At 46.7% G+C, this 26,791-nt stretch overlaps 1 protein-coding gene across 2 annotated transcripts in view; it reads right to left on the bottom strand.

The window, feature by feature from the left end:
• The window catches only part of MYO7B (myosin VIIB), a 65,631-nt gene that overhangs the window by 30,235 nt on the left and 8,605 nt on the right, over positions 1 to 26,791 (bottom strand). For both annotated transcript variants that reach the window (XM_056110353.1, XM_056110354.1), the window contains exons 5-18: positions 22,301 to 22,422; positions 19,956 to 20,098; positions 17,732 to 17,845; positions 16,040 to 16,193; positions 13,514 to 13,590; positions 12,169 to 12,288; positions 11,757 to 11,899; positions 10,002 to 10,212; positions 9,153 to 9,288; positions 7,564 to 7,727; positions 5,585 to 5,722; positions 3,415 to 3,567; positions 2,498 to 2,596; positions 569 to 663 (exon numbers count right to left, since the gene is read on the bottom strand). In XM_056110353.1, coding sequence (XP_055966328.1) covers positions 569 to 663; positions 2,498 to 2,596; positions 3,415 to 3,567; positions 5,585 to 5,722; positions 7,564 to 7,727; positions 9,153 to 9,288; positions 10,002 to 10,212; positions 11,757 to 11,899; positions 12,169 to 12,288; positions 13,514 to 13,590; positions 16,040 to 16,193; positions 17,732 to 17,845; positions 19,956 to 20,098; positions 22,301 to 22,422 — 1,869 coding nt within the window. The remainder of the gene's footprint in view (positions 1 to 568; positions 664 to 2,497; positions 2,597 to 3,414; positions 3,568 to 5,584; positions 5,723 to 7,563; positions 7,728 to 9,152; positions 9,289 to 10,001; positions 10,213 to 11,756; positions 11,900 to 12,168; positions 12,289 to 13,513; positions 13,591 to 16,039; positions 16,194 to 17,731; positions 17,846 to 19,955; positions 20,099 to 22,300; positions 22,423 to 26,791) is intronic.

The raw sequence follows: 26,791 nt of genomic DNA, 5'->3' as shown, positions 1-26,791 counted from the left end.
TCCCAGATGAGTTTGGCGCACCGAAATTTATCTTTTACCTCACATTTAATTGTGAGGTAAACTTTTTCTTGTCATTTCAATTATTTTTTTCTGGAAATTTTCTTAGGTTTCTGGCAGATCTCAGCCATTTTTAAAAATCATCTAAGAATTTCAATATTTATTGATGCCTCAATCATAGATAGTCCAATTAAGACAGAGCCATTGCTGATCATATGGATAATAGATGTTCTATATTTATTTATTGTATCTCATACATGGAAATATAGTAACACACAGTTCATATATCTCCCAGCTGATTCTAGTATGAGGCAAAAAAATGAACATCTAAATTATATATAAAATGAAGACACCGTTTTCTTTCAAACATTCAAGTCAGCAGATCTCAATAGGAATTAATTCTGCTACATAAATGTTAATGGTGATAACTTTCAGAATGGATACATTTTTTACTACTGTTCTTTCTAACCACAACCAAAATCCTACTAACATATAAAAGCAAATAAGACTGAATTGTGGTAAGAAGATGGAGGGCACATGTGTGCAAGGGTGCTTGAGCCCCGTGTAGTACCTGTATTTGTAGCCTCGCAGGACTCGCTGGATGCTGATTGCTGCCCGGTCCAGGGCCTGGGTCCTCTGAATCTCCAGCAGAGTGTCCTGGTTATCCTGGAAGAGAGATATCTTGCTATGTAGTTGTCCCCAATATCCCCAAATCCTTGGGACCCAGACGCTCTCTCCAGGAGTCAGAAGTGCTCAGACTTTTCTTGCCTGAACTCTGGGAAGGCAAACTAGGGAAGGGACCTTAAGGAGGCTCTGACTGTCTGATGTGCCTCAAAATTAGGAGCAGCAACTATCCTCCCTTCCCATGCATGAACATTCCATTTTAGCTTCATGGGTTAATTCAATCTAGTAAATTTTTTTCCTAGGAACTCAGTTGTGCGAGGATGGGGCAGGGAAGGGGGAAGGCAGGAAGGTGGGGAAAAAATTCTTTAGAGTTGTGCTTTATTTCCAAGAATGCCTGTGAAATGTACACTCAACTGTGTTTCAGACTAGTGCTTGTTTCAGTAACAAAACGTTTCTGGGCTTGGGGTGGGATTCAGTGTGAGAGGATCAAGTGTGTGTCCTGAGCTATGGCTCTCCATAGCTCACTTTGCAATCTGTCACCCAGGACTTGAAATGTGGGGACTGTCCTTGTAGAACGAGAGCTGCACTGCCCAGCTAGCCATGTTGATTCACTCACCCTGAACCAGCCCCATTTGGGGCACATTTTCAATCAGTCTTGCATCAAGCAAAAATTGAGTCTCTTTATGTGCCTGGGAATTACTAGGCACCAGAGACACAGATGAGCTATACCCTCAACTGTTGACTCAAGGAGCCATCAGGGATAGGGGAAGAATGAAGAGGTGGGCATTCCACCTACCCACACTGACCTTATCCTGTCTAGATTGGGTCACCATGCAACACCACGGCCACCCAGATGTGCTCACTCTGCTAGCCACACCTCCAGTGGAATCTGAAGCCCTTTTACTTCTTGTTTGTCTGAACCCAGTCCCAGAGCAAGCTTAATGCATAGATGATCAGACGTTTGTGGAAGGACTGGGGTTGATGGGGCTCTGAGCCAGAAAAGAGTAAGTGAACAACCCCTCTGGGGACTGAAGAGAGGATGTAGAATCTTGGAGGGGGCCTAAGGGATGATGAAGCAAGGTGCTCTATTGACCTGACCCCTATTGTCTCATCTTCCTCCTTCTAGCTTTGCTCCCCTTCACCATGCATCAAACATTATGAGCCTAGAAGGTAAGGATCCTTGATCAAACCAGCAATCCTGGAGGGCAAAAAGGCAGTCTCAAGATCTAGGAACTGTGGGTCTGGAGTAATAGCACAACGGATAGGGTGTTTGCCTTGCACACGTCCAACCGAGGTTCAATTCCCGGCATCCCACATTGTCCCCTGAACACCGCCAGAAATAATTCCTGAGTGCAGAGCCAGGAGTAACCCCTGTGCATCGGGTGTGACCCAAAAAAGAAAAAAAATCTAGGAACTGTTAGCCAGAAGAGTGGTTCTGTGGGATTCCCTGAAAGTGGGGATCATGGGCGCTGTTTGCATATACCTTTCAGCCTAAGGCAAGTGGCTGTCCCTCGTTGAGGGAACGTCAGCATTGTGCTCCTACTGCTAAAGCACCAGCTCTCAGCGGTGCTGCAGAGAAGAGCTTCCAGGTCAAAAGAAGCTCCCTGCCAGGGACAGTGACCCCTAGAGACCCAGTGACAGGGACAGTGGGAACCTGCCCTGAGCTCCTTCCTGCTGATACTGGGTGACTTGGAGGTGCTTGTACCTTCTCCTCTGAGAAGCTCCTGGGCTTCCATAGGCTGAACTGTGCTCTCCTGTCTTTGTCACAGGAACTTTCTACACGAGTACAAGGTGAGATTGCTCACGGTGTGAGAACAGACACCGCCTGGTGGTCACGAACCACAGATTCAGGACCTGATATTTCTCCGAATCTCACCTTCAGGAAAATTTTGGTCTTTCCCACTTTCCAGTCCTTGTCGTTCCCCAACCACATCTCTGCAATGTGCAGGGCCATCTGTCGATACTTGTCCCGTAGCTGCCAAAGGGAATTGAAAGAGAGAAGCTTGGTGGAGGTGGAATAGGATCCCCAGGGTGAGAGGTGGGGGCCACTCCTCACTGGATTCCTGGGAAACCCAGTCTTGCCCCTCCCAAAGGGCTTCAATCAGAGGCGCAAGGTGCAGGACGCAGGTGCAGGGCAAAAGTTCAGGGAGCAGGTACAGGGCACAGGTGCAGGGAATAGATTCAGGACACGGGTTCAAGGTGGGGTCCAGGGTCCAGGCCAGAAGGTCACTACACTTTTCAGAGCTTGGAGCTTGGAGATACTATTGTAACTGTTGGACATTCAGGAGCCCAAACTTGAGGATGGTTATGTGTTTAACAGAGAGCAGGAAGGACTCCCTGCCTGGATTGGCTCTCTGCCACACTCATCTCACTGGCATTCTTCAAACTGCAGAACCTTCTGGCTAGAGAGATTGAATAGCAGGTAGGGTGCTTGACTTGAACTCAGCTGACCTGGGTTCAATCACTAGCACTACATATGGTCCCCCAAGACCACCAGGAGTGATCCCTAAATGTCAAGTCAGGAATAAACCTTGAGTACAGTTGGGTGTAGCACCCTCCCCCCTAAAAAAAAAAACAAAAATTAAAAAATTACAGAACCTTCTGGAATAAGCACAATCAATCCCTTCCAGGCCAAGCAGATCTGGGATACAGAGGGAGTAAGATGAGATGGGAAGAGGATACAGGAAAGGAAGGTGGAACTCAGGTCTTCAAAGTTTGGAGTTCAGGAATGGTCTGAGGGTAAACTAGAACCCCCTTCTAATCCAGCGCAGTCCAGGGAGCAGGTACACGCACCTGCCTGCTCAGAGGAGTGGGTAGCAGAACGCGAAACCGGCTTGAGAACTCCTCGAACGTGTAGCGGATGGGGAAGCCGGACTTGCGGATATGCACTGTCTCCATCATGCCCGAGTACCGCAGCTGTTGGAGGCACAGCTCCCGGTCGAAGAGCTGCAAAGAGAAGTGGAGAGAGGCCAAGGTGCTGACTGCTGGGGGCCCCAAACCGGACTGCCTGCAAGTGGACACCATCTGTGACAGCAGGTCGCCCAGCAACCCATGGGGTGTCACCAAACGTGACAACACCACACAAATGCATTAAAGTTCTACTTCAAAGCGAATCATTCGGTCAAAGTTGTTGAAAAATGCTTAAACTGTTTCCAAGATGAGGCGCTGGAGCTACAGTGCTGTAGGAAGGGTGCTGGCCTTAAACGTGGCCAACCTGGTTCGGATCCTGTGCATCCCATTGGGGCCCTAGAGCCCTAACCGGAACAATCCCTGATGGCAGAACAAAGCCTGGTGTGGACCAAAAAAAAAAAAAAAAAAAAAAAAAAACCCAGAAAAAGGTTTCCAAGGTTTCCAAGGAGATAAAAGTGCATAATAGACACTAACATTTACAAGAACAGATAAACATATGCAGAGTAGCAGGAACTTAAGAGTTGTTTGAATAAATATTATTCAAAATGTTTTTTTAGCACCCCTAGGTAAGGATCCCAAAGAATATATCTTTCTCCAAGCCATGATTCTGTTGGGTTGCCTCTCCGGCTGTCTAGTGGAGTGGAAGAATACTTTTTGCTACTCAGAGAGAGGCACTCTCTTCCACCCCTAGAAATAGGCGTGGCTAGCAGAGGAGGATGCTCCAATTCCCATGATGCTTTGCACAGGAGCGTGGGCATCTGAGCCATGGACCCAAGAATCTGAACATTTTGGCTTATGAAGAGCCTTCCTGTACCCTGACCTTCCGGTCTCTAGTCTTTGAAAACCCAGAGCACCCCTAGCCTGGGAAATCCATCAACAGCCTGGAAACACGGGGCCATGGAGCTCAAAACAGCAGAGAAACACAAAGCAGTCAGTCCTGGAGAACTAGTCTGTTTTTACTCAGTTTTTCTTAGGAGCTGGCATTTTTCTTTTATTCTTTACAACCATCCTGAGTGACCGTGAACTTAGTGCTGTTGTAAAGATAAAGGGCCTCAGGAGGAAGCTGAGGGTCAAGCCCCTAAGTGGCTACGCAAGGGATTTGAACCAGGAACCTCCCTGGCCCCACTGTCAGAGTTTGCCCTCCGATCACAAAACAGCCACTGTCTCAGAGATGTTTCCAACAGAGGCAAGCACAAAACCGGAGCATCAGTTGTCCACAGCTGTCCTGAGACTTCTGAAGTGAAGAGCAAGGGCAGGAGTGCCAATAACCTGCCTAGTTCCTATAAGCATTCTCTCTTGGCAGAGTGTAATATTTTTTTCCCTTATGAGGGTTTTGTTTTTGTTTTTGTTTTGGTCATTTTATCCAAACGGGCTGCCTTTCAGACAGCATCTCTCAGGAAGTCCCCTGTTGGCAGCCTCTGACTGGCATCTCCAAACCCTCAGGTCAGGTTTGGTGCGGCCAGCAGGCTCCCACCCCACCACACATTCAGGTAAAACTGTTCTCCAAAGGCTGCTTGACCTCGGGTCAGAGTTTGGTGTCAGTCTCTCCAATCCTCTTACTGATCGGTTTCGCTTGTCTACGCATGCACACGTGCGGTAGCTGTGAGGCCAGTTCCTTGCTGCCCCCTGCAGGCAGATAGGTGCAGTGCTAGCAGGCAGGCCGAACAGGTGCAGTGCTAACTTTGCAGCCGAGAAAATGGAAAGGCTGAGGTCTGCATCATTCAGAGTCCTCCAGGTCAGAATATGGAGCAACAGGACAGCAGGTAGGGCACTTGCCTTGTACACGGTCCACCCAGATTTGATCCCCAACACCACGTGAGTTTCCCCGAGCCCACCAGGAGTGATCCCTAAGTGCAGAGCCAGGAGTAAACCTTGAACACTGAATGTACTCCCCACACACAAGAAAAAAATAGTCCTCCAAAGTTACTGACCATCAGTGACCTATCCTGGCAGCCTTACCTCAGTATCCCTGTCTGTAAAATGAGTAACAGAGTCCCAATGCTGGCCAGAACCCTTCTTCCCCATAGCACAGGGTGTGCCCTAGAAGCATTACCAGAGGCTTCTTGTACTCATTGGGCTTGATGCAGCGGATAAAATAAGGCTGGCAACTGTTGAGAATTTTCATCAGCTTGTCCAGGGACTGCTTGAACTGGCCGGCCAAGGTGGACCTCTGCTTATTGCTATCTGTAGACTAGAGACAGCAACAGAGGGAAAAGTGAGGATCTGAGAACATAGCCAGGGGTACTGCTGGTCAGCATCCATGGGTGGGTTTCTGTCAACATCCTACAGGCAAAGAAGGCTTCATTCATTCAGTTACGCATTCATTCGTGTGTGTGTGTTTGTGTGTGTATACCTGACCACTGGTGATCCAGAGATGAATATATTAGTGCAAGGCATCTGTTTAGCTGTACCCATGTGGGGTGCACAAAATGACATCCCCACATAAGAGATTCAGAAGAAAAAATCAGAACAGTCAGCATTTACTTTTTGCCTCACTCATACATTTCTAGTTTTTATATGGTTTTTATTAGTCCTTCATTTTTATATGGCATTTATTGTAACAAATGTGCATAGATTTTAAGTAAAAGTATCAGAATTACAGATGCAGGAAGAGGAAAACATGTCCCACCCTTAGTCATGAGACATATGTCTCAGGCAATGCCGCTGCTGCTCCTTGACCAAAACTTTGCAAGGTCTAGTGTACCTGAGGGCTAGAGCGATAGCACAGCGGGTAGGGCATTTGCCTTGCATGCAGTCGACATGGCTGAATCTGAGTTCTATTCCTCTGCCCCTCTCGGAGAGCCCGGCAAGCTACCGAGAGTATCTCGCCCACACGGCAAAAGCCTGGCAAGCTACCCGTGACATATTCGATATGCCAAACACAGGAACAAGTGTCACAATGGAGATGTTACTGGGCCCGCTCGAGCAAATCGATGAACAACAGGAGGACACTGACAGTAATAGTGACAGTGTACCTGAGCCAAGGTATCAGCTGAGTCACACCACTCTGAACCCAGACTCATTTGTTTCTGAGAGGAGGGTCCGATCACTGGCATGAACATGGCAGCATATTCCTGTCCTCCTGGCTTGTAAAATAATGTTCATTCCCCACCCACCACTGTCATTCTGTTCCAAAACCTTTGAAACATTCTCTGACGCTCTCACAGGGCCAGAATACGGCATGCACTAGCCTCAGCTGTGGAGACCCTAGACTGGTTCCACATAGGAACAATTTCTGCCTGGCCCCATGGATCCTTACAATCTCCAAGCACTCTATTGTGGACCCTTGCACAGAGACCTCAGAAGCTCCCACAGACAAGGGAATTGAGGTGAGGTCAAGGGCACCTCAGTGTGGCCAGGCAAAAGTGGGGCTTTTCTAGAAGCATCACTGGAAAGGGTTAAGACAGAGTACACAGGGGTAACTGACCCCCAAATTGCTCATGGTAACTCTTCTTTACCCTGAGGAAGAAGCACCAGGTTCTCTTGGCTGCCCACATCTTCCAGCCAACAGTTTTAAGTGCCACCCAACCACAACACACACATCTCACATGGCACAAAACACACATAAAAATGCACACACATCCATATCACACACTATATACCACACACATACAACACTCATGTGTAATACACATATAGGGCATAAAAACATATACCTCACATGCAGATACACAGTATACAGAATACACAAACATACACGCACACACAGAGAGAAAGAGAGAGAGACAGAGACAGAGACAGAGACCGGAGCAATATATACTGTATATATGGATGTATATACCTAATGCCATTAACAGAAACAGCTGTGACCTTGAAAATTCATCACTCATGCATAAATCAGACACAATCATTTGCACCATGCTCTACCCAAACAGAAACAGCTCCAGCTCAGCCCTACTTTCACTCAGATCTTCAGGCTGAGGGACCCAGATCCCAAGCATGGTGTCTTCCCATCTCAGATCTGTATGACCGCCAGGTCCTGAGAATTGAGAAACCCATAAGGTGATACAGGAGGTGCCTGCAGGAGCCCACCTTGAACAGCTGTCCTCTGCTGCTAGCCTTGAAGATGGTCATGTTGCCCAACTTTGTGTCTGCTGACTCCAGATTAAATATTTCCTTCAGGAATTTGTTCTTGGAGGAGTAAACCAAAGTGAGGATATCTGAGCTCAGCACATCTCGGTTCTTTTCCAGGAAACCTGTGGGGAAAATAGAGCTTTGAGTCTACCAGGCCAAGTAAACCTTTGTCGCTAATCCGGAGGGCAGGAGAAGGTGGTAGGATGGGGGCAGAGGTCATCCAGGGGCCCCAAGAGCGCCCTTGAAGCCTTTCTCATCTCCTCTCCCTCAGACACACGTTCCTGCCAATAGAGCCATGTACACTCACCCTCACTCCCAGTACCAAGTCATCCACAGCCTTCTGTCACCTCTCCACCCCTTCTCACCATCCTCACCATGCCTTCAGCTAAGACCTTTCCTTCCACCTTATGTCACACACTTCCTCTCTCCTTCAAATGCATTTCCTCATTAATGCCTGAGAGATGTTTCTGAAGTCCAGATCATTTCATCCTGTGTTTGAATGCTTTCTCTCTCCCTGCCACCAGTGTGCAGAATTTTTGTGCCCCCACCACCCCCTCACCTCATGCTCATCTCCTGCATCCTCCCTGGCACTAAGCTACTCTTGGCAGGGAGGAGGGGATCTCTGCATTTTGGGGGTGGGGGGTGGGAGGGGGCTCTTTCAATTCTTTGTTTTTGTTTTATTTCGGGTCATACCTGGCAATGGTCAGGGCTTACTCCTGGCTCTGTGCTCAGGGATCACTGTGGAACTCAGGAGACCCTATGTGGAGCCACAGATCAAACCCAGCAGACTGTGTGCAAGCAGGTTAATTCCTGTACTATCTTCCTGATCCCGGGGATGCTCTTTCTTACTAATCCACCCACACCAACCCTGCCTATCCTTTAATATCCACTTAAAGTCACCTATTCCAGGAGGCTCTCCTGGGTCACAGTGCAGTAAGGGAACTTCTCAGGGTCCCTGATGCCTCCAGGTGGTCATTTATGAGCCCCAAGACTGGAAGGGAGGTCTGAGAACTCTCCATCTCCTTCCCCAGTCTCAGCACTCTGGGTACAGTTCTGGGCAGACCTTGGATCAGAGCCAGTCCTTCTTCCCAACATCTCCGCAGTCTCAGCCACCATTGTAACTGAGATTTGCTTAGAAAATGATTATTAGCAACACCAGAACAGGTGTGCATTCAGTACACCTTGACCTTAGACTCCTTGTCTCCAGAACTGTGAGAAAATCAACTTTGAGCCTCTCTGCAGAGCTCTGCTATAGCCGTCCTAGCCAACAGACCTAGTTTCCCACAGTGAGATAGAAGCCTGTGGGCTCTCATCAGACTTTGCGCATTAAATTTCTGGATGCCCTTAGGAAACTCGTATTTGGGTACATAAAGGAGCTTTAAAAACGAATGAATAAAAAGGAGTCCAGCCCCAATCCCAAGCCCTGTCACATTTCTCTATAAAATGACCTGCTCACCACCCACCCACCCATCTCCACCCTTTCCCAGTATCCCAGTAATCTGAGCCAGATTCAGAAAAAGGAAGGTATAGAGGATAGGCTGCCTTACCTTCTGTCTCGTAGTACACATTGCCAGCAAAGTGAGCAATGCCAAAACGGGTATCATGGATGTTCTTGGGCTTTAGGAATGCCTTATGTTTGGCGTGGACATTGTTCAGTTTTTGCAGCATGGTGATATCTGTTCCCTGAAAGAACACAGAGGTCCTATGGGCTGGGGTGCCAGAGTCTATGCACCAGGCTCACAAGTTCTCTGATAAGGGTAACCCAACTGGGCTCAGAATGTCTAAAGTCTTTCTACAGACAGGAAGCTAATGCCCAGGGATGGTGACTTGGTCATAGTGAATTCGAGCAAAGTTCAGAGCAGAGACCCGGTTTTCCTTTCTCCATCACCGTCTCCTCCATCTCTCCTGCCCAACAATTGTCAGGGGATCCTAGCCCTGGCTTCTTTCTTTCCTTCCCTGGGTTAGTCCTCACTGGCTACACCCCACACAGGGTAGGCAGCATACTGAAAGCTAGAAAACCTAAATTTCCTTCTCTTCCACCTTGATCCACAGAAGCTTAACAAGCCCCCTCTTGGTTTGTGTTCCTAAGTAACAAATGATTGAAACATTGTTTGCTGAAACCAGATAAAGCAAAGAAAAGTAAAGCAGCTTTCTTATAGGAAGTAAGCCTGAGGCCAACCTTGAAGGAAAGCCGGATCTGAAAGGCTGGGTTGTCTATACCATTTACCACACAAGGTTGCATTTTTACTGCCCTAGGAAAAATTTTCAGGTTGCATCCATGGAAAATGTTTCTGTGATCCTGGGAACAAATGCACCACCCCATGGAGCTCTCTACCTCCAGGATGAGGTCCAGAAGAAAAGGCCTCCACCTGAGGGAAGCAGACCCAGGAACACACCTGCGGGAAGCGGCTCTCCTCGTCCATGAGGGAAATGATGCTCATGGGCTTGAGCGCGATCAGTTCCAGGGTGGGCCTGTTGTCGACGTATTCTATGTAGTTCCAGGTTATGTTCTCAGAGAGGTACTCCTCCTGCTCCATGGTAAACACGTGATGCACAAAGAACTGCTGCAGGTGCTCGTTGGCAAAGTTGATGCAGAGCTGCTCAAAGCTGTGGAGGTAACACCCCCACTCCGGGGTGGGACAGCATGAGCTCCATCCCTGCAGCAGTGGCCCAAACCCAAGGGCCACGAGGCATCGGCATACAGCCACAGATGTGGTTGCCCGCTGACGCACAAGCCCATCCACAGGGAACTTAGGGTATTAGCTAACACTCCTACCCTCTTCTCTCCTCCTCAGTCATCATCCCATCCTCCACCCACAGTGGGAATAAAAGAGAGATCCAACATGTCTTCAAGTTCCTGCCTTTGGCTCCCAAAAGTTTCTGCAGAGTCCTTTGCTAGGACTGCCATTCTGACTCAGAGACAGTCCTTGGGGGACAAATGTCCAGGAGTAGCCCTAGCTCCACAGGTATTGAAATGAGCTTCTGAAAATCTGGTATTGCCTCCTAGTCTCTTCTCATCCACGGAGATGCTCTTTACCCCTGCCTGGTGACAGCATGTCAGTCTCTAGTCTGGGGTACTTAGACAATATTAGGGTTCTGCTTCATCTTACTTCTGCCAAACTCAAAAGTCAGAGACGAACCACAAATCCCCTATCTTCTGCCTATTATCCAAAGAGTTGCTGAATTCACTGTATCACTGTCATCCTGTTGTTCATCAATTTACTTGAGCCAGTGCCAGTAATGTCTCATTCGTCCTAGCCCTGAGATTTTAGCAGCCTCTCTTACTAGTCTTTCTCAATGCTGCCGTATTGGAGACTCTTTCAGGGTCAAGGGAATGAGACCCGTTTTTGTTACTGTTTTTTTGGCATATCAAATACGCCATGGGTAGCTTGCCAGGCTCTGCCGTGGAGATGGGATACTCTTGGTAGCTTGCTGGGCTCTCCTAGAGGCCGGGCTCTTCAGGAAAAACTGCACTGCTCTCTTCCGGGAGCTTTGTTTTATAGTCTTTGGATCTTGGCCATTGATGAGATTACATGGCATGGTGGGGGAATAGGCAGTTTGTGGGTGTGACTGCCAAGTTACTGGAAACGTGGAAAACGGGGACCTGGATGGAGAAGGCCCAGTCCCAATCCGAGCAGGCTTGGAGATCTCAGTCATGGGTCCTGCATACCTGGGTTCCTCTGTCAGTTCCCAAGAGTTGGCTGAATTAATGCAACATTATTATACCTAACCTCATATGATTTCCAAGCTAGCTCATGAGAATCACAGAGGGTTCAAGAAAGGTAACATGCCTAGGTGTCAGCCTGGGTCTTTGGACCACTTCAACTATTTCCAGATATGTGTGAGTTAGACCTTCTAACTCAGAGACCCTTGAATGAACCAAGAATCAATGTCAGACTCAGCCTGACAACTAGGTGGAAGTGAGACTCCTAATTCCAGTCCAATGGGAAAATTACTCTCCTCCAGCTTGATCCCCAGTTTATTTTTCATTTTATTTGTTGAATCACTCTTGGTGGATTTGAGGGACCATAAATGGTACCAGGAATCAAGTCTGGGTTGGCATGTGTAAAACAAGAACCGTAGCCACTGCACTTTCTCTCCATCCCATTGTCTTTCAGTCCCTAAGAGCCAGTGCACTGAAATCTTCATACCTATTTTTCTGGAAATTTTCAAAGCCAAATATGTCCAGAAGGCCAATGGCCCTTTGTACATTTTTGGGGTCCTTGTCAGGTGGCTTGAAAATCGCAGAATTGATCTTCTTGACAATCCACAGGAAAAGGTGCCCATAGATACCCTGAGGAGATATGGAAAATAGCCTCTGAACTTGATGCACAGTGGGGAGATTGACCCTCCCCCAAAGTTCACCTAGTAAGGTTGCACTGGAGCTCACACTAACTATGCTAGGGACCCAGAGAAAACGGGAAGCATAAAGTTACCAGCTAAGAGACTGGCTGCATCAAGACTTGCCCAGCTAGCTCGGCTCTTTCCTGTTGACCATCTACAAGCCAAGAAGCCACACATGCTCAGCAGACAAGCACTGCACCTTCCCTAGCAACTCCACACCTTGACAAAGGCATCTCTCCGGTCAGCAGCCTGGGTGATGTTGAGAGGCTTGATGACAAACTCGCCACGGACGATCATAGAGTGCTTGACCAGACAGTCCCGGAGATCCTGGTGCTGTACCTGGAGAGTGGAGGGACATTGGTGTCACAACTGCTAGAGTAGAGCCTAGCTCCAGGGTTCTGACCTGCCTGGGTCATGTCTCATTCTCTCTCACTCTCACACAGTCTGCACACAAGGCCTGAGAATGGGAGCTGGACCAGGCCCAACATGGTTCTGGGAGGCTGAGCATTGGGGAGTCAGAACATTTGGGGAGGAGGCTCAAGCAGAGTGGGCCTGGAGCTCTATGCTCAGGGATCTGTGCTCTGTGCTCAAGCCTCCCTAACTGGCTTGGGGAACCATCTGAGGTGGTGCCAGGGATCAGCCCAGGTCGGTTGTATGCAAGGCAAGTGCCTTACCTGCTATATTGTCTCTCTGGCCTTACACATACATCTTGTTGTTTGTTTTTGGTTTGGGGTCACACCTGGCATGCTCAGGGCTTACTCCTGGCTCTATGTGCAGGGATTATTCCTGACAGTTCTTGGGAGACCATATATGGTGCCAGAGACTGAAGCTGGTCAACCACGTGCAAGGCAAGTGCCCTACCCATTGTACTATGGCTCTGGTCCCAAACATATCTTCCTTTATCCTAGGTTTCTCCTACTCTTCCTTGATCGGCACTCAGCACCCTCACTTTTGCTCTATGCAGTCGCCAAACTCCCCCCCCCCCACTCAAATGCCTGGCCCAATATAATAGTATATTATATTAGACTTTTCTTCTAATTAAATATGCCTGCCTGTGTTTTTATTCCCTAGGAATGTTCCATGAGTTGTGTTGTTCTGGAGAAGCAGTGTCTGTCACATTATAAGCCCTCCACACAGTTATAGGCATTTCATGGAACCTGGTTCAGGAGATAGCGTGGCAGGCATAGTGTGGGGAAGGCTCTATACACTGGGGTCATTGCACTCTCCACCACATCACACCTATAGATGATTCTGGTGTGGAGTTTATGGAATGAAAAGGAAAAAGGAATCCAACCCCACTTTCACGGCCAGGTGTGATCCCCAAACAAACAAAAACTCTGTTTAGGCCAGCCCTGTTCATTTCTGCTACTTTGTTTATGATTAGTTCACACTGTCCTACCCAGATTCCTACTCCTAGGGCCTGCAGTACACATAGGAACTGAGCTGAGAGCTAGAAGAAGGGTGGGAGGCAGAATCAAGAGTCTGGAAGGATGGTGAGGATCAGGGCTCAGGACTCTGTCAACCCAGTCCTCTGGGCAACGTGGCAGACACAACGGCCAGCTACCTCCAGTAACTTCATCGCGATGGCAAAAGCGGGCATGTCCATGACATCTGAGGCGTCCAGATTTTCAAAGACAGCAGCTGCAGGAAAAATCAGTAACAGTGAACACCAGTGTGGCCAGGAGTGATGTGAAGAGGGTCTCGGTAAGGGACTAAATGGACAGAGGCTTGGAGTCGCAGAAGAGAGTCCAGATGCCTTATGTGAAAGGAGGTGCCTCCCCTCTCAGGGACCTCTTTCAAGGAGCCAGTGTTCCCCTGGGGATTCTCAGCACCTTAGCTGAGATCAAACAAGCCAATCAGCAAAGGCAACGTTTGATCAGCAGAGTTTGAAGAAAGGTGAGGCGTTCTGGAGGGAGAAATCTGGGTCTCATGGGGGCAGGTAGGGGCTTTAAGCCAGAAAATGAGTCATCGGCCCCAATTAGGACATTGTTATTCCCAGAAACCTAGGCATTCACTTCCTCATTAGTGGCATAAAACAAAGGTCAGTCGACAGAGCACCCGTTCTGACAGGCACAGCCCCATTATCAGCGTTTCTTAATTGGTCTAACCTAATGCAAGCCCCTCCTGTTTGAGTCACAGTCGACCTTTGCACTGCCAGACAATTGTCGGGAAGAAGAGGTCACATGTTTTGTTTGGGTGGGTTTTTTTTTCAATTTTAATAATATGTAAAAATAGGGACTGGAGTGATTGAACAGCAGATTGGGCATTTGCCTTACTTGCGACTAACCTGGGTTCCATCCCCAGCATCCCAACTGGTCCCCCAAGCACCAATAAGAATGATTCCTGAGTGCAGAGCCAGAAATAACCCCTGAGCACTGCTGGGTGTGGCCCAAAAACAAAAAAAAAATTAGTTAAAAAATAAAATAAAAATATGCAAAAATAAGGCACACTTTTTTTTTCTTTTTGGGTCACACCCGGCAATGCACAGGGGTTACTTCTGGCTCATGAACTCAGGAATTACTCCTGGTGGTGCTCGGGGGACCATATGGGATGTTGGGAATCGAACCTGGGTCGGCCATGTGCAAGGCAAACGCCCTACCCTCTGTGCTATCACTCCAGCCACAAAGCATACATATTTTTAAATGCATAAAGTACAAAGTGTGTTATAAAGAATAATTAAGTCAACACTGTATAAGCACTACTAAAATAGAGGACCTTGCCTATTCCCAAAGTCCTTCAATGTCCCTTCTTCCTAAGGTCCTGTTCCTCTCCAGGAAAAGTGACCACACTCCCAATTGCCATCAAAATCACTACCTTGATTTTTTTCTATTTGTTACCCACCTATTAATCCCTAATATGTACTTAATTTCAGCTACATGTGTAAAATATTTTTTGCAGCATCTAATTTTTGTTGTATTTAAATTGTGTGTGTGGTCAAACTATGCGTATTCTCTGCTGTGCCTTACTGCATTTCCTTGGGCTTTTATTACTTTTTCACATTCCTGGATTAGATTTTCTTACATGGTATGCAGTGGCAATCCAAGTTCTTGTTTTCCATATGGAAAATACATAATTGTTTGAGACAGTTTCCTGGAAAGTCCTCCCTTTCCTTACTCCCTGTGAATTAGTGTCTAGAATTAGTTATAATCTCTTCAAATATGACCTCTCTCCTATTCCTTTCCTCTTTTTCTTTAGAATTCAATTATATGACTGCTACATCTTCTCACTATAATCACTTCATCACCTACACTCTCTTTTGTTTTTCATCTTTTTGTTTGTCCATGCTGTGTTCAGGGTTTCTTCTGATTTTTCTTCCAACTAATTTCACCACTCCTAACATCTATAAAATTGACTGTCAAATTCATTTTCTGAGTTCTTCATTTTGTCTAAACTTTTCAGTTTTAGACTTTCTATGTTGTTCCTTGCAAAATCCGTACTGTCACTTTTTATGTTTTCTAGTCTTCTGTCTAAATTTTCAGGGTTGGACTTTTCTTAAGCATAGCAACCATGCATTGTTGTCTTATAGTCTATGTCTGCTAATCCCAATGTCTGAAGTCCTAGTGACACCATTTCTAGTATCTATTATTTCTACCGGCTCTTTTTCATGGTATCTCATTTCCTTGCCCATTTTCACTTTTGGCTCCATGCTGGATGTTGTCTCTGAAAACCCACTGTAAGGAATAATTTACAGTCTGGGTAGATGCTATTTTCTTCCAGAGATGATTGTCCGGTGCATGGGTTCTACAGCAAAACAGAGCATCTTTAACCCCCAACCACCTCGAGGCTTAAAAACTGATTTACAAGTTCACACATGATTTCATTTACTCTGGTTTATCCTAAATTTAACAGGTTCTAGATCAAAGTAGAGGTGATTAATTTATCAGTCTTGACCTTTCACATTATCCCTTTCACATTTTCCCATACAGTTTTTGAAAAAAAAAAACTTAACTAAAATTTCTGATGTAAATTCCCAGTATAGAGTTAGACCACATGACCAGGGTGAGTTCTTAGATGAAGAACACTGGAGACTTCTTGCTCTTTTTTTCCCAGTGCCCCCCAAAGAATATAGTTTGGGTGAAAATAGGATTACCCATAAATTTCACATTTCCCAGGTGGAGAATGGCTGCCAGCAACTTGCTGAGGTCCCAGTTCTCAGAATCAGAGAACATGAGGATCTTCATGGCCGAGCGGACATGAGCGTACTCCTTGGCATCGTTGAGTCCCTCACAGGAAGTGCAATTCCCCTGCAAGAAAGCACATCTCAGCTTTCCAGACACTACACCAGAAGCCCTCCCTCAGAAAGCAAGTAAGATAGAGATGGCTTAGGTGTTCAGGTAAAGCCTTGATAAACAACGCTTCATAGGTTCTGTATGGACCATGCTCAGAGAATACTGAGCAGCATCATGATGCCATAGATGGGGCATGCCTGAGCTCTGCAACAAGCAGACACTTAGAAGTTGTGTGAACTTGGCCAAAATGTTCAGTTCCTGAGTACCTATTTGTTATCTATCTATAAGTAAGATGAAATTTACCCTCACCGGGGAACATTCTTCTAATAAACACTTTCCAAAGACTACCTCATACCAAGCCCAATGTTATCTGCTATAAAGTGCAACAAAGAGATCTGGCCCAGCCCGAAAGGTTATCTATTCATAAGGGAAGGCAGGAGGCAAATGACATATCAGTGGCTGTTACAGATGCAGAGGCAAAGGCCAGCTGGATTAGCCCTACTGAGAAGTGGGAAAAGTCTGCTTGGAGGAGTGTGTGTGTTTTCCCATAGACTGAGTTTTAAAACAATGCAGATAAATAGAGAATACTTGGAATATCTGGGGAATAGCAAGGTAAAGTGATGGGAGGTAGACTTGTGGTTTTCAAGAAGGCTGAGTGAAGGGGGTGAATCCACAATGCAACAATGGAATATGAAGGGACTCAGACGCCATGGTACAGAGCCATAGAGAGTCTCTAAAGAAGTGTCATTGGAGATGTGCTCCATCAGCAAGGTTGATAATAGATCAGGGGATCCAGCCTGCAGGACAGATGAAACACTGGGCAACAGGGAGAATCACAGAGGAAACTGCCTCTGGGGTCCAGGCAAGAAAAGATGAAGCCTTGAGGACTGAACATTGGAGAGAGGGTTATGCCGGACAGATACTCAATAGACCTTCTCACTCCCTTGTCCTGTCTACTGACAGGAGTGTGATAACTGCTGCGGCCCATTGTTGCAGGTTTCAGGGACGTGACTGAGAACAATAGCAAGGATCTGCTTCTCCTGAGTTCAGGTTTAAGGACCACCTACAAAGACCATTGTCTAGAACAACATTCAGAAAGGAGAGCTATCATAAATAGTTCCCACAATTCACTGGGTAATCATGAAGTTTTTCTCCTCAGAGACCAAAAAATAAAATGCAGGCCCATGGGGTAGAACCATGTGTTGATGGGATGTAAAGCTGTGCAAGACAAGAGTAAGTCTCTGTGCCAGCAGAAGCATCCACAAAGGACAGTGAAATGGAAAACAGAAGAAGGAGGCTTCCGTTCCTGTCTCGGAGGCCTGGTCAAAGCGAACCTCTTTTAGTGCCAAACAAGCACCGAGTAGGTCTTCCTCACTCTGAATTTGCTATTGAGAGTAAAAGTGTGATGATGTGGACAGAGGCAGGAGGAGTGGAAGGCAGGAGGGGAGAGTTGGGGAAGGCTGTGACAAGCCTGGTGCTGCAATCATGGGAGAGTCATGGAGAGGCCTGTGAGGAAGAAGCGGGAAGGTGAGGAGGGGCATGGGGAGACTCACCATGGTCAGGTAGTGGTACTCGGAGGGTGTTCCGAGGGACAGCAGCTTTTTCTCCTCTGCACTCATGCCATTGAGCATGCTGTAGAAGATGTGGTAGTTGCGCTCGTCAGGGGCCTGAATAAAGGAAATCCAGGGAGATTGTGAGCTTCTACCAGAGGTTTAAGGGAGTGATAGGCAGGGCTGTCTCTATGTCTCTGGCCCCCAGCACTATCTTGGCTTCCGTCCATGACTCTTAGCCAGTGACTTCTCTGACATCGACTCAAGAGGTGGCCTGTCCTGGCTGCTGCCCTCACCCTAGGCCTCCAAGGTAATCCTCCCACAGTCAACAGCCCAGTAAACTCCCTGTACCAGGGCCTCTCTGGCATCTACACTGTGCCTGAAGCTCTAAGCACATCTGCCTCACAAGCCAGGGAGTCACATCAGGATTCAGGTCGGAGTCAGATCGGCCTTCCATGCTTTTTAAAATGACCACAGGGACTGGAGCGATAGCACAGCAGGTAGGGCATTTGCCATGCACGCAGCAGACCCAGGTTTGATTCCTAGTATCCCATATGGTCCCTTGAGCACCGCCAGGAGTAATTCCTGAGTTCAGAGCCAGGAGTAACCCCTGAGCATCACTGGGTGTGACCCAAAACACACAAAAAAAAAAATTAAGACGACCACAAAACCTCCCTGTTTACTTGTGACCCCCTAGAGGGCTGACACCCACAAGCTCACCTCACCAAGCCTCCTGTATTTCCAACACTATTTATGAATGCATTCCTGTTGCAAATATTCAAACAACCTGAGAGCACCACATTAAAAGGTGAACTTTCATCCTCTTCAAATTCCTCCTGTGTCTCCCCAGAACTGTGGAGGGTCTTTGTTCCTGCCTAGACGTTATAAATACACTTACTGATACTCTTTTTAATACAGGAACATATCCACTGCTCTGCAACTACCTTTCATTTTTCATCTAAATGTCTCTTGGTAGTTCACATTCACAGACAAATCTCATCCTCTTAAGCTTCGCCTGTCATTTCACAGCCCTACATTTCTAGTGTCTTCCTTAGTGTGGATAGGATGGGTGTCTTGCCTGCAGTTAAGCGGCCTTCCCATTCACAAGTTCTGTGAATGTACCAATGAGATCGCACCTCATTCGGGCTCTGTGACCCTCTACAAATGAATTGAATCTCTCTGGATTGTTTCTTCATTCGTACAGTGGGGGAAAATAAACCTACCTCTCAAGGAGATGCCTGGCTCAGAAAGTGAGCTTCCTCGCTAGACTTCCCAGGACAATACAATGTCAATACTGCCTCACACACAGCCTCAATCCTACAAGCCTTCCTCTGTGTGTGCGTGCGTGCATGCCTGCATGTGTGTTTATGTACACGCATGTTAGGCGCTATGCTATCCTATGCAAACAAGCATACACCAAAGTCTGTGCTTGCTCTTCTGTTGGGAGTACCCCTTAGTGCTTGCCTTCGTGATTTAGGGGACCCCCAGTGAAAAATGGAAACATAAAGCATCTTGCTTAAAAGGCATTGAGAATTTCAAGATCATAGACTAGGGAGACAGCGCAAAGGGCTAAAGCACATGCCTTGCGTATACTAGGTCCTGAGTTTGACCCCCAGCCCTGCATGGCCCCTAAACAAAGCTCTGGGGTACCATAGGCTGGAGACTACACAGTCAAGCCTGAAGACCCAACCGTTAGTCCTGCAGTACAGAGCACAGCATCCTCACAGTGGTCCCAGGACCTCCAAGTACTCCTTAGGAGACCAGAAAAAGAGTTTTATAACCATGACAATGGAAAAGTAAACCAAGTCTGAAGACCTTCTGAATACTGGGTGGGCCACTGACCTCTTCATTCCTAGCTAGGGGGTCTTTTAGACACTGTCACCCAGGTTCCTCTGCTACAGCTCTCCCCAGGCTCCCATCCCACCCACCCTACATGAATATACATTCCACAAGTTAGGGATTGGTCTGGCTGCAGGGTTAGTTCTAGCAGAGATAAGAAGCTGAAGGCCCCGAAGAGTGGAGGAAATCATATGAATTTGTATCCATATGATTTCCTCCACTCTGTTCCTGTCTGATAGTGGCTGCAAACTAAGGCTTAAGAAGGAGGAATGGAGGAATGAAAGTGGGAAAAGGGAACTAGTCCTAGGTACCTCCCAGGCCCCTGGTTCCCCATCCTGAAGTGGGTGAAAGTAGCCCCAAGGACCAGAGTTGTCAGAGGAGCTCTCACCTGCCGGCAGACCCGGGACTTCTCCAGAAGAAATTGCTCTATCCGTGCACCCTCAATCACCCCACTGGCATTGAAGTAGATGTCGATGTACTTCCCAAAGCGGCTCGAGTTGTCATTTCGAATGGTCTTGGCATTTCCAAAGGCTGCAGACCAGAAAATGAGGTTCATGATAAATGGGGGTAAAGAGCAGAAAATCTATTTTAGCAAATCATCTGGAAAGTCTTCTCAGAGGACATGATACCCAGAATAAAAGGGTGGATAGGACTGCACCAGACAGTGGCAGTAACCAAGGAGAGGTTCAAAGAAGGTACCAGCACTGTGTCGGTCAAAGCTCCATAGGCAGAAAGCAGGGAGGAGGGGAGAGGGGCCTGCAAGGGGGAAACTTGGTTACAGAAAGGGACAGGAATAAAGTAGTGGAACAGGTTAGAACTATTTAGGGGCCAGGTACTGTAGAGCCTTGAGTGCAACGCTAAAAAGATTGAAATTACTTTTATTGGTGATGAGAAGCAGCATAGCTTCTAAGAAAATGCTAGGACACATTTTAATTTAGGTTGCACAGGGAGGCTGTTTTTGAGAAGGTGCCTTGGCAGGGAGCTGGACAAGTATTGGTGCAGACCCCAGGCATAGAGAAAAAGATCATAATGGGAGGTATTTGTGTGGGTTGAAGCCTGATAGGAAATACTTTTTATCGAGCTCTTTCTGCAGGCTTTTCTGGGTGAGCATGGCACGATAGAGACTGTGTTATGTCCTGGGACATGCAGACTGCACATGCACAAATAATTAAAAGAAAATATTCTGTTCTGCTTCTTACCAAAAGTCATATGCTGAGGGTTTTTTAAATTATGCTATTTAATTTATTCTTAAACACTGACTCAATTACCCACTTACGGGTTTCTGTGCAGTTTGAAAGTATCAGACAGTCTCCTGAGAGGAAGGATGAGAATCACTCGGGTTTAGGAAATCCTGCACTGTGTCTACATGTTGAAGAATACCAGTTGCAGAGCAGAATCTTGTTTAATGTTGTTGGACCCAAAGGCAGAACCCTCATCAGAAAGGAACCTGAGACAGGTTTGCTTTTCTTTCAACAGGCAGATTCTAAAATGCAGATGGGGAGAAAAAAAAACAGAAAATGAGAGTGTCATACCGAAGGAATGATAGACATTAAGAATAACGCAACAGACGCACAGCGTAAGAACCATTGATTTCAGACAATGGACAAAGGCAACTAACTGGAGTAACAACAGTGCATTTGACAAACAGAGTTAGGGTGGTTTGGTCTCCATCTAGAAAGCAGGAAAGAGAGACAGAGAAGGAGGGACGAAGAGATAGTCTAAGTCATGATCATCATAGAAAACTCACATGACTACATGATCTCAAAAAACATAAAACTGTACATTAAAAAGTTGAATTGTCTCGATATGTCAATTGTGCCTCCATTATAAAGGAAAAAGACAGCTGCTGACCAGTGACTGACAGTCCTAGATTTGAAGATGCTTACTATTTGCCTTGCATGCAGCCAACCCGGCCAACCCGTGTTCGATTCCTCCACCCCTCTCGGAGAGCCCGGCAAGCTACCAAGAGTATCTCACCTGCATGGCAAAGTCTGGCAAGCTCCCCGTGACATATTCAATATGCCAAACAAGTAACAACAAGTCTCGCAATGGAGACGTTACTGGGCCTTCTCCAGCAAATTGATGAACAATGGGAGGACAGTGCAGTGCAGTGCAGTACTACCTTTGGATACCTTTGCCAGACCTTGAGCAGCAGGTGGGGGGCTGGGCCTGACTCTGGGCCCATTGAAGGACTCTTCCCTGGGGAATTTCACTCCTCATCTCCCCTTGGGGTTGACCAAGACATATCAGATCTGCATCCCCACTTGAATCTCTTCTGTCCAGTGCTGTTCCTTCCTTTTCTTAGTCAGCAACCCAGTGTGAAAGTTTCTCCTGCTCATTCATGCCTCCACTTTATTTATGTGCTGCAGAATTTGCCTGTCATTAAACCTCTTATAGTCCAACCTGGAATTCAGCTTCTTCCCAGAGCACTGAAACCAACTAGCTCTGTATAAACTTCCGTCTAGATTTTTCCCCAGTTGATTTCATCCTGAGCCCTTTTTTCAGAGGAATACTTCATAAAGTCCTGTGAAGCACACACCTAATAAAGGTTATATAAAGTCATCCATCTTTCCCTCAATGCTTTCTGCACAGACATCTTCTTGCCCTAAAGAATCCTGGGAAGTCACAGAAAATTCAGTGCCTATCCCATCTTTTCCCCCAAGGTCCTCCTTGCAGAAGCTGTTCAGCTGTAGGTTCAGGAGAGGAACATCAGCCCTATAGGTGACCACTTACCTTCCAGGATGGGGTTGGCCTCCAGGACTTGCTGCTCAATCCAAGAATGCTGGCCACTGACAGTTGCCAGGAACTGTAGGATAAGCTTGGTGGTCTCTGTCTTCCCTGCCCCAGACTCACCACTGCAGAAAGGGGTTCAAGGATATTAGTCCGTAGAAGAACAACTTTTTCAACCTCTCTTAGGGTTCTCACAAACCCACCATAGGTCTCCTTCCTGGACCAGAACTACAGTCTTTACAATGATGCCTTCTGCTCATGCAGAAGTTCCCACGCATGCACACTGTCCCTTGGGAACCCCACTGTCCCTTGGGGACCCCAGACCATCTATGTGGAGTCAGTTAATTTGTATATTTGTCTTTTTTTCCCTATTCCACTATGAGTCCCATGCAGGCCAGGTCCTGTCTGGCTCGCTCCAGGATTCCTGGCACCATGCTCTGTGGACCAGAGCCAATGGCAGGATGCCCAGATGTAGCCATTGATCTGTGCACAGTGGCTGTATGTTGGCCAGAGGGAAAGTGCAGCTGTCCTTTGGGAAGTAATTTGGTGGTAAGTATAAAGAACTTTCAGCACTTTCCTGCTTTTAACCAAAGGAAGTAATCCTAAAATTAGAAAAGATAGATTTCTCTACAAAACTTTGTGCTCATTAAATGTTACTAATTCATTGCCACAATTGGAAGCAACATAATAAGGGTGATTAATTATGGTACATCCAGCCAGAACATCAAACTGCCTCAAAACCAAGTCTACACAGGACTACTGCAATGACGCAGATGCTTACTAGGTGGCAGTCAAATGCTGGGCCTAGTCTTCATTTTAAACAAGTGAAGAGAAAACGCCCTTTTCTTCCAAAAAAATCTGACTATTTCCTGAAACTTTCAAAATTTTCAAGCAAATATATCTTTATTTTGTTTTGGAGGCCACGCTCACTCAATGGTGCTAGGGCTTACTCCTGGTGCTGTGTTCAGGAATCAAACCTGGCTAGGTTCAAGAGTGGCAAAACTGAACCCACATTGACTACATGCAAATCAAGTAAGTGTCTTATCTACTGAACTAATTCTCTAGTCCACAAGAAAATACATATTAATGTCACAGCAATAGATATAAAAACCGCTACCGTGCTTGCAGCTGACCCCAGTTTGGTCCCCCTAGTACCACTGGGGTCACACCTGAGTGCAGAGCCAGGAGCAGCTGTGAGCACCAATGGGTGTCACCCCAAATAAGTAGCACTGCACTTTAGCACTGTCCTCCCGTTGTTCATCGATTTGCTCGGGCGGGCATCAGTAACGTCTCACAACAAATTGCGACTTGTTACTGTTTTGGGCATATTGAAGACATCACAGGTAGCTTGTCAGGCTTTGCCGTGCAGGCGAGATACTCTCAGTAGCTTGCCAGGCTCTCCAAGAGGGGCAGAGGAATTGAACCCGGGTTGGCTATGTGCAAGGCAAATGCCCTACCCGCTGTGCTAACACTCCGGACCAGATATAAAAAACTAGTTTTTAAAAATTGCTTAAAACTAAGGGGCTAGAGTGATAGTACAATGGGTAGGTTATTTGTATTGCACATGGTTAACCCAAATTCAATTCCCAACATCCTGTATGGTCCCCTGAACATCACCAGAAGTAATTTCCAAGTGCAAAGTCAGAAGCAAGCCCTGAGCATCACCGGGTGTGGCCCCAAAACAAAACAAAACAAAACAAAATTGCTTAGGTCATTTAACTAGAATTAAAGAATGTAGTTACGAGGGCCAGGAATATGACTAAGTGGTAAATCAAATTCCTCTCCTCTGTGAAGCCTGGGTTCAGTTCCAGCACTGTATTGTAGCACTGTAGCACTGTTCTCCCATTATTCATCAATTTGCTCAAGCGGGCACCAGTAACGTCTCCATTGTGAGACTTGTTACTGTGTTTGGCATATCAAATATGTCACAGGGAGCTTGCCAGGCTTTGCCGTGAGGGCGAGATACTCTCAGCATCTTGAGCACTGTATACACTAGGGAAAATCTAGGGATTTCCAAAAATATACCGTGTTTCATCTATGGAATACACTCAGATTTGCAGTGATTAAAACATCTAGCATCATTAATTCTTGAATGTTGCTATTATACAAGTTCATTTATTATGAAAATACAGAACACTACAATGGAGGGTCAGAGCTATAGTACAACCAATAGTGTGCCTGCCTTACACAAAGATGACCTGGGTTCAATCCCTGGCATCCTATATGGATTCACCAGGAGTGATTCCTGAGTGCAGAGCCAGGAGTGACCCTGGGCACTGCTGGCTGTGGCCCAAAAACAAACAGACAAAAATAAACCCCAAAAGAATGTTACAAATGGAGGCAGAACAATGCAGTCTTGCTACCAAAAGGACAGATCAGCAGTGCCTGTCATGGTGTCATAAACACTGATTTTCAAGCCCCACCCTGCTCTGTCCACTCAAAATCTCTGTTTTCACAAATTCCTGACCTTCAGAGAACTTCTGCTCTCATAATTTGCATAATAAGCCCCAACCATCTCATTCCCAGTTTCTATTCCTGGCCAATTTTATTTCCATCCTACGCTATCTTGAAGCAAATCCTAAACAAATATTGTTCTCTCTGAAAATATTTTTAATGTTTTGACCCATGCTTAGGACAACGAAGATCAACAAACATCCAACAAACCTCCATGACCCTCCCTGAGTGCCTGGGGCAAACAGAGGTTCACCCATCAGGCTTGGTATGAGGAGAGGCCTGATGAGGTCAGAGAGCAGAAAATGGCAAGTATATGGTCTTAGGGAAGAAAGGGGGTTTGACCTAGAAGACCACACAGAGATTTCTGCCCTCTCCTCCAGGCACTGCTCTCCTGAAGGGAAAGGCAGCCCTGCGAGCTCCAGCCACAGCATGAGCCTAGCACCAGCATAATCCATCCAAACTGGTGAAGAGTTGAGGAAAGTGAGAGAGTCAGTAAGAGGGTGACAGATCACCTTGGGAGCTCATCACCCTTTCCTCTTTCCCTGCAAAGCCCTTCTCTGCAAAGCCCTGCCTGAAACAATGGCCCGTTTAATGCTTGTTCACCTGGTCTTCTGGAGCATAGCTAGGAGGGATCCCAGAGCACAGAGCTAGGAGTAGCCCCAAGTACTTCCAGTTGTGACCCCAAAATAAAATAAAACAAGACTGAAAATCAGCTTCAGACTGGAGAAAGAATACAGGGGTGGAGAAGAGTACACTTGGCTTGCACGTGGCAAGCCTCAATTGAAGATTCAGGGGCACCACATATTGTACCTCAGCACCACCAGGGATCATTCCTGAGCAGAGAGAAAGGAATAATCCCTGACACCACCTGGGGTGTCCCCAAAAGTACAGCAGCAACAACAGCAAACATTGGACTATTTATTGCCTGCCTATATATAATCTCTAAATATCAGTTACACAAGACTTTCCATGAGTTTATCCTTCTCATTTGTTGTTGTCTTCTCATGTTAGAATTACCCAAGTTTCACTATAGGGCAAGATTAGACCTAGTGTGAGTGTGTGAATCAAAACAATAAGTAAGTTCCCTGGAATTAAATTCCCAGTCTCCTACCTGTCCCTTTCACACAAAAGCAGCTACTTAGAACCACTTCCAACCACCCAGTCTCCTGCCGAGTCTTGTTGCTTTTTTGGTTGTTTGGTTGGTTTTGATTGGGGGGAGAGGGGACGGGAAGAAGAGGTTGTTGCTTTTGCTTTTGGAAGTGAGACCTCATCTGTTTGAGTCCTGCACCCCTGTACCTCCAGGCAACAGCCTGGATCCATTTCTAAGTTAGCCCATCCTACCCTGCACAGGAAACAGTCACTGAAGATTGGGATGATCCAGGCCCTGCTGATCTCAGCATACAATAGCAGATTCTGGAGCAAACACTTGGAAGGGCTTCTTAAATAGACCATTGGACAAACAAGTGCAGACGTCACTTCAACTATACTTTTTTGCCTCTCTGGGATATATTCCCAGGAGTGGTATTGCTGGGTCAAATGGGAGCTTTAGACTGAACATAATTGCCACTCAATGCCTCTTTTGCAAACCACAGCACCCAAAAGGAGAGAGAGAGAGAACAAAGGGGAAATGCCCTGCCACAGAAGCAGGGTGAGATGGAGGGATGGAGGTGGGAGGGATACTGGGATCAGTGGTGGAGGAGAATGGGCACTGGTGGAGGGACGGGTATTCAATCATTGTATAACTGAAACCCAAGCACAAAAATTTCTAAGTCTACAACTGTACCTCATGGTGTTTCACTAATAAAAATCTAAAATAAATAAAAATAAATAAAAATCCCAAAAGAATAAAAAAAAAAAAAACAGACCATCAGAGTCAGGTACATGTGAGTTCGTATGGATGGAGGCCAGGGTTTGCAATTGAACCGGGGCCCTGCAGCACATCAGCCTGGCAGGCATGCTGGTAGGGAGAGAGCTAAGGAAAGGAGAACTCTCTTCTACAAGCTGCTCGGGGGCTGTACCTGGCCCTTTAGCCCTTACACA

This window comes from Sorex fumeus, unplaced genomic scaffold (assembly GCF_029834395.1).
Source record: "Sorex fumeus unplaced genomic scaffold, SorFum_2.1 ptg000009l, whole genome shotgun sequence".
Taxonomy (NCBI): Eukaryota; Metazoa; Chordata; class Mammalia; order Eulipotyphla; family Soricidae; genus Sorex; species Sorex fumeus.
Note: the sequence above shows the minus strand (reverse complement) of the source record. Positions and strands in the feature narration are given on the sequence as shown.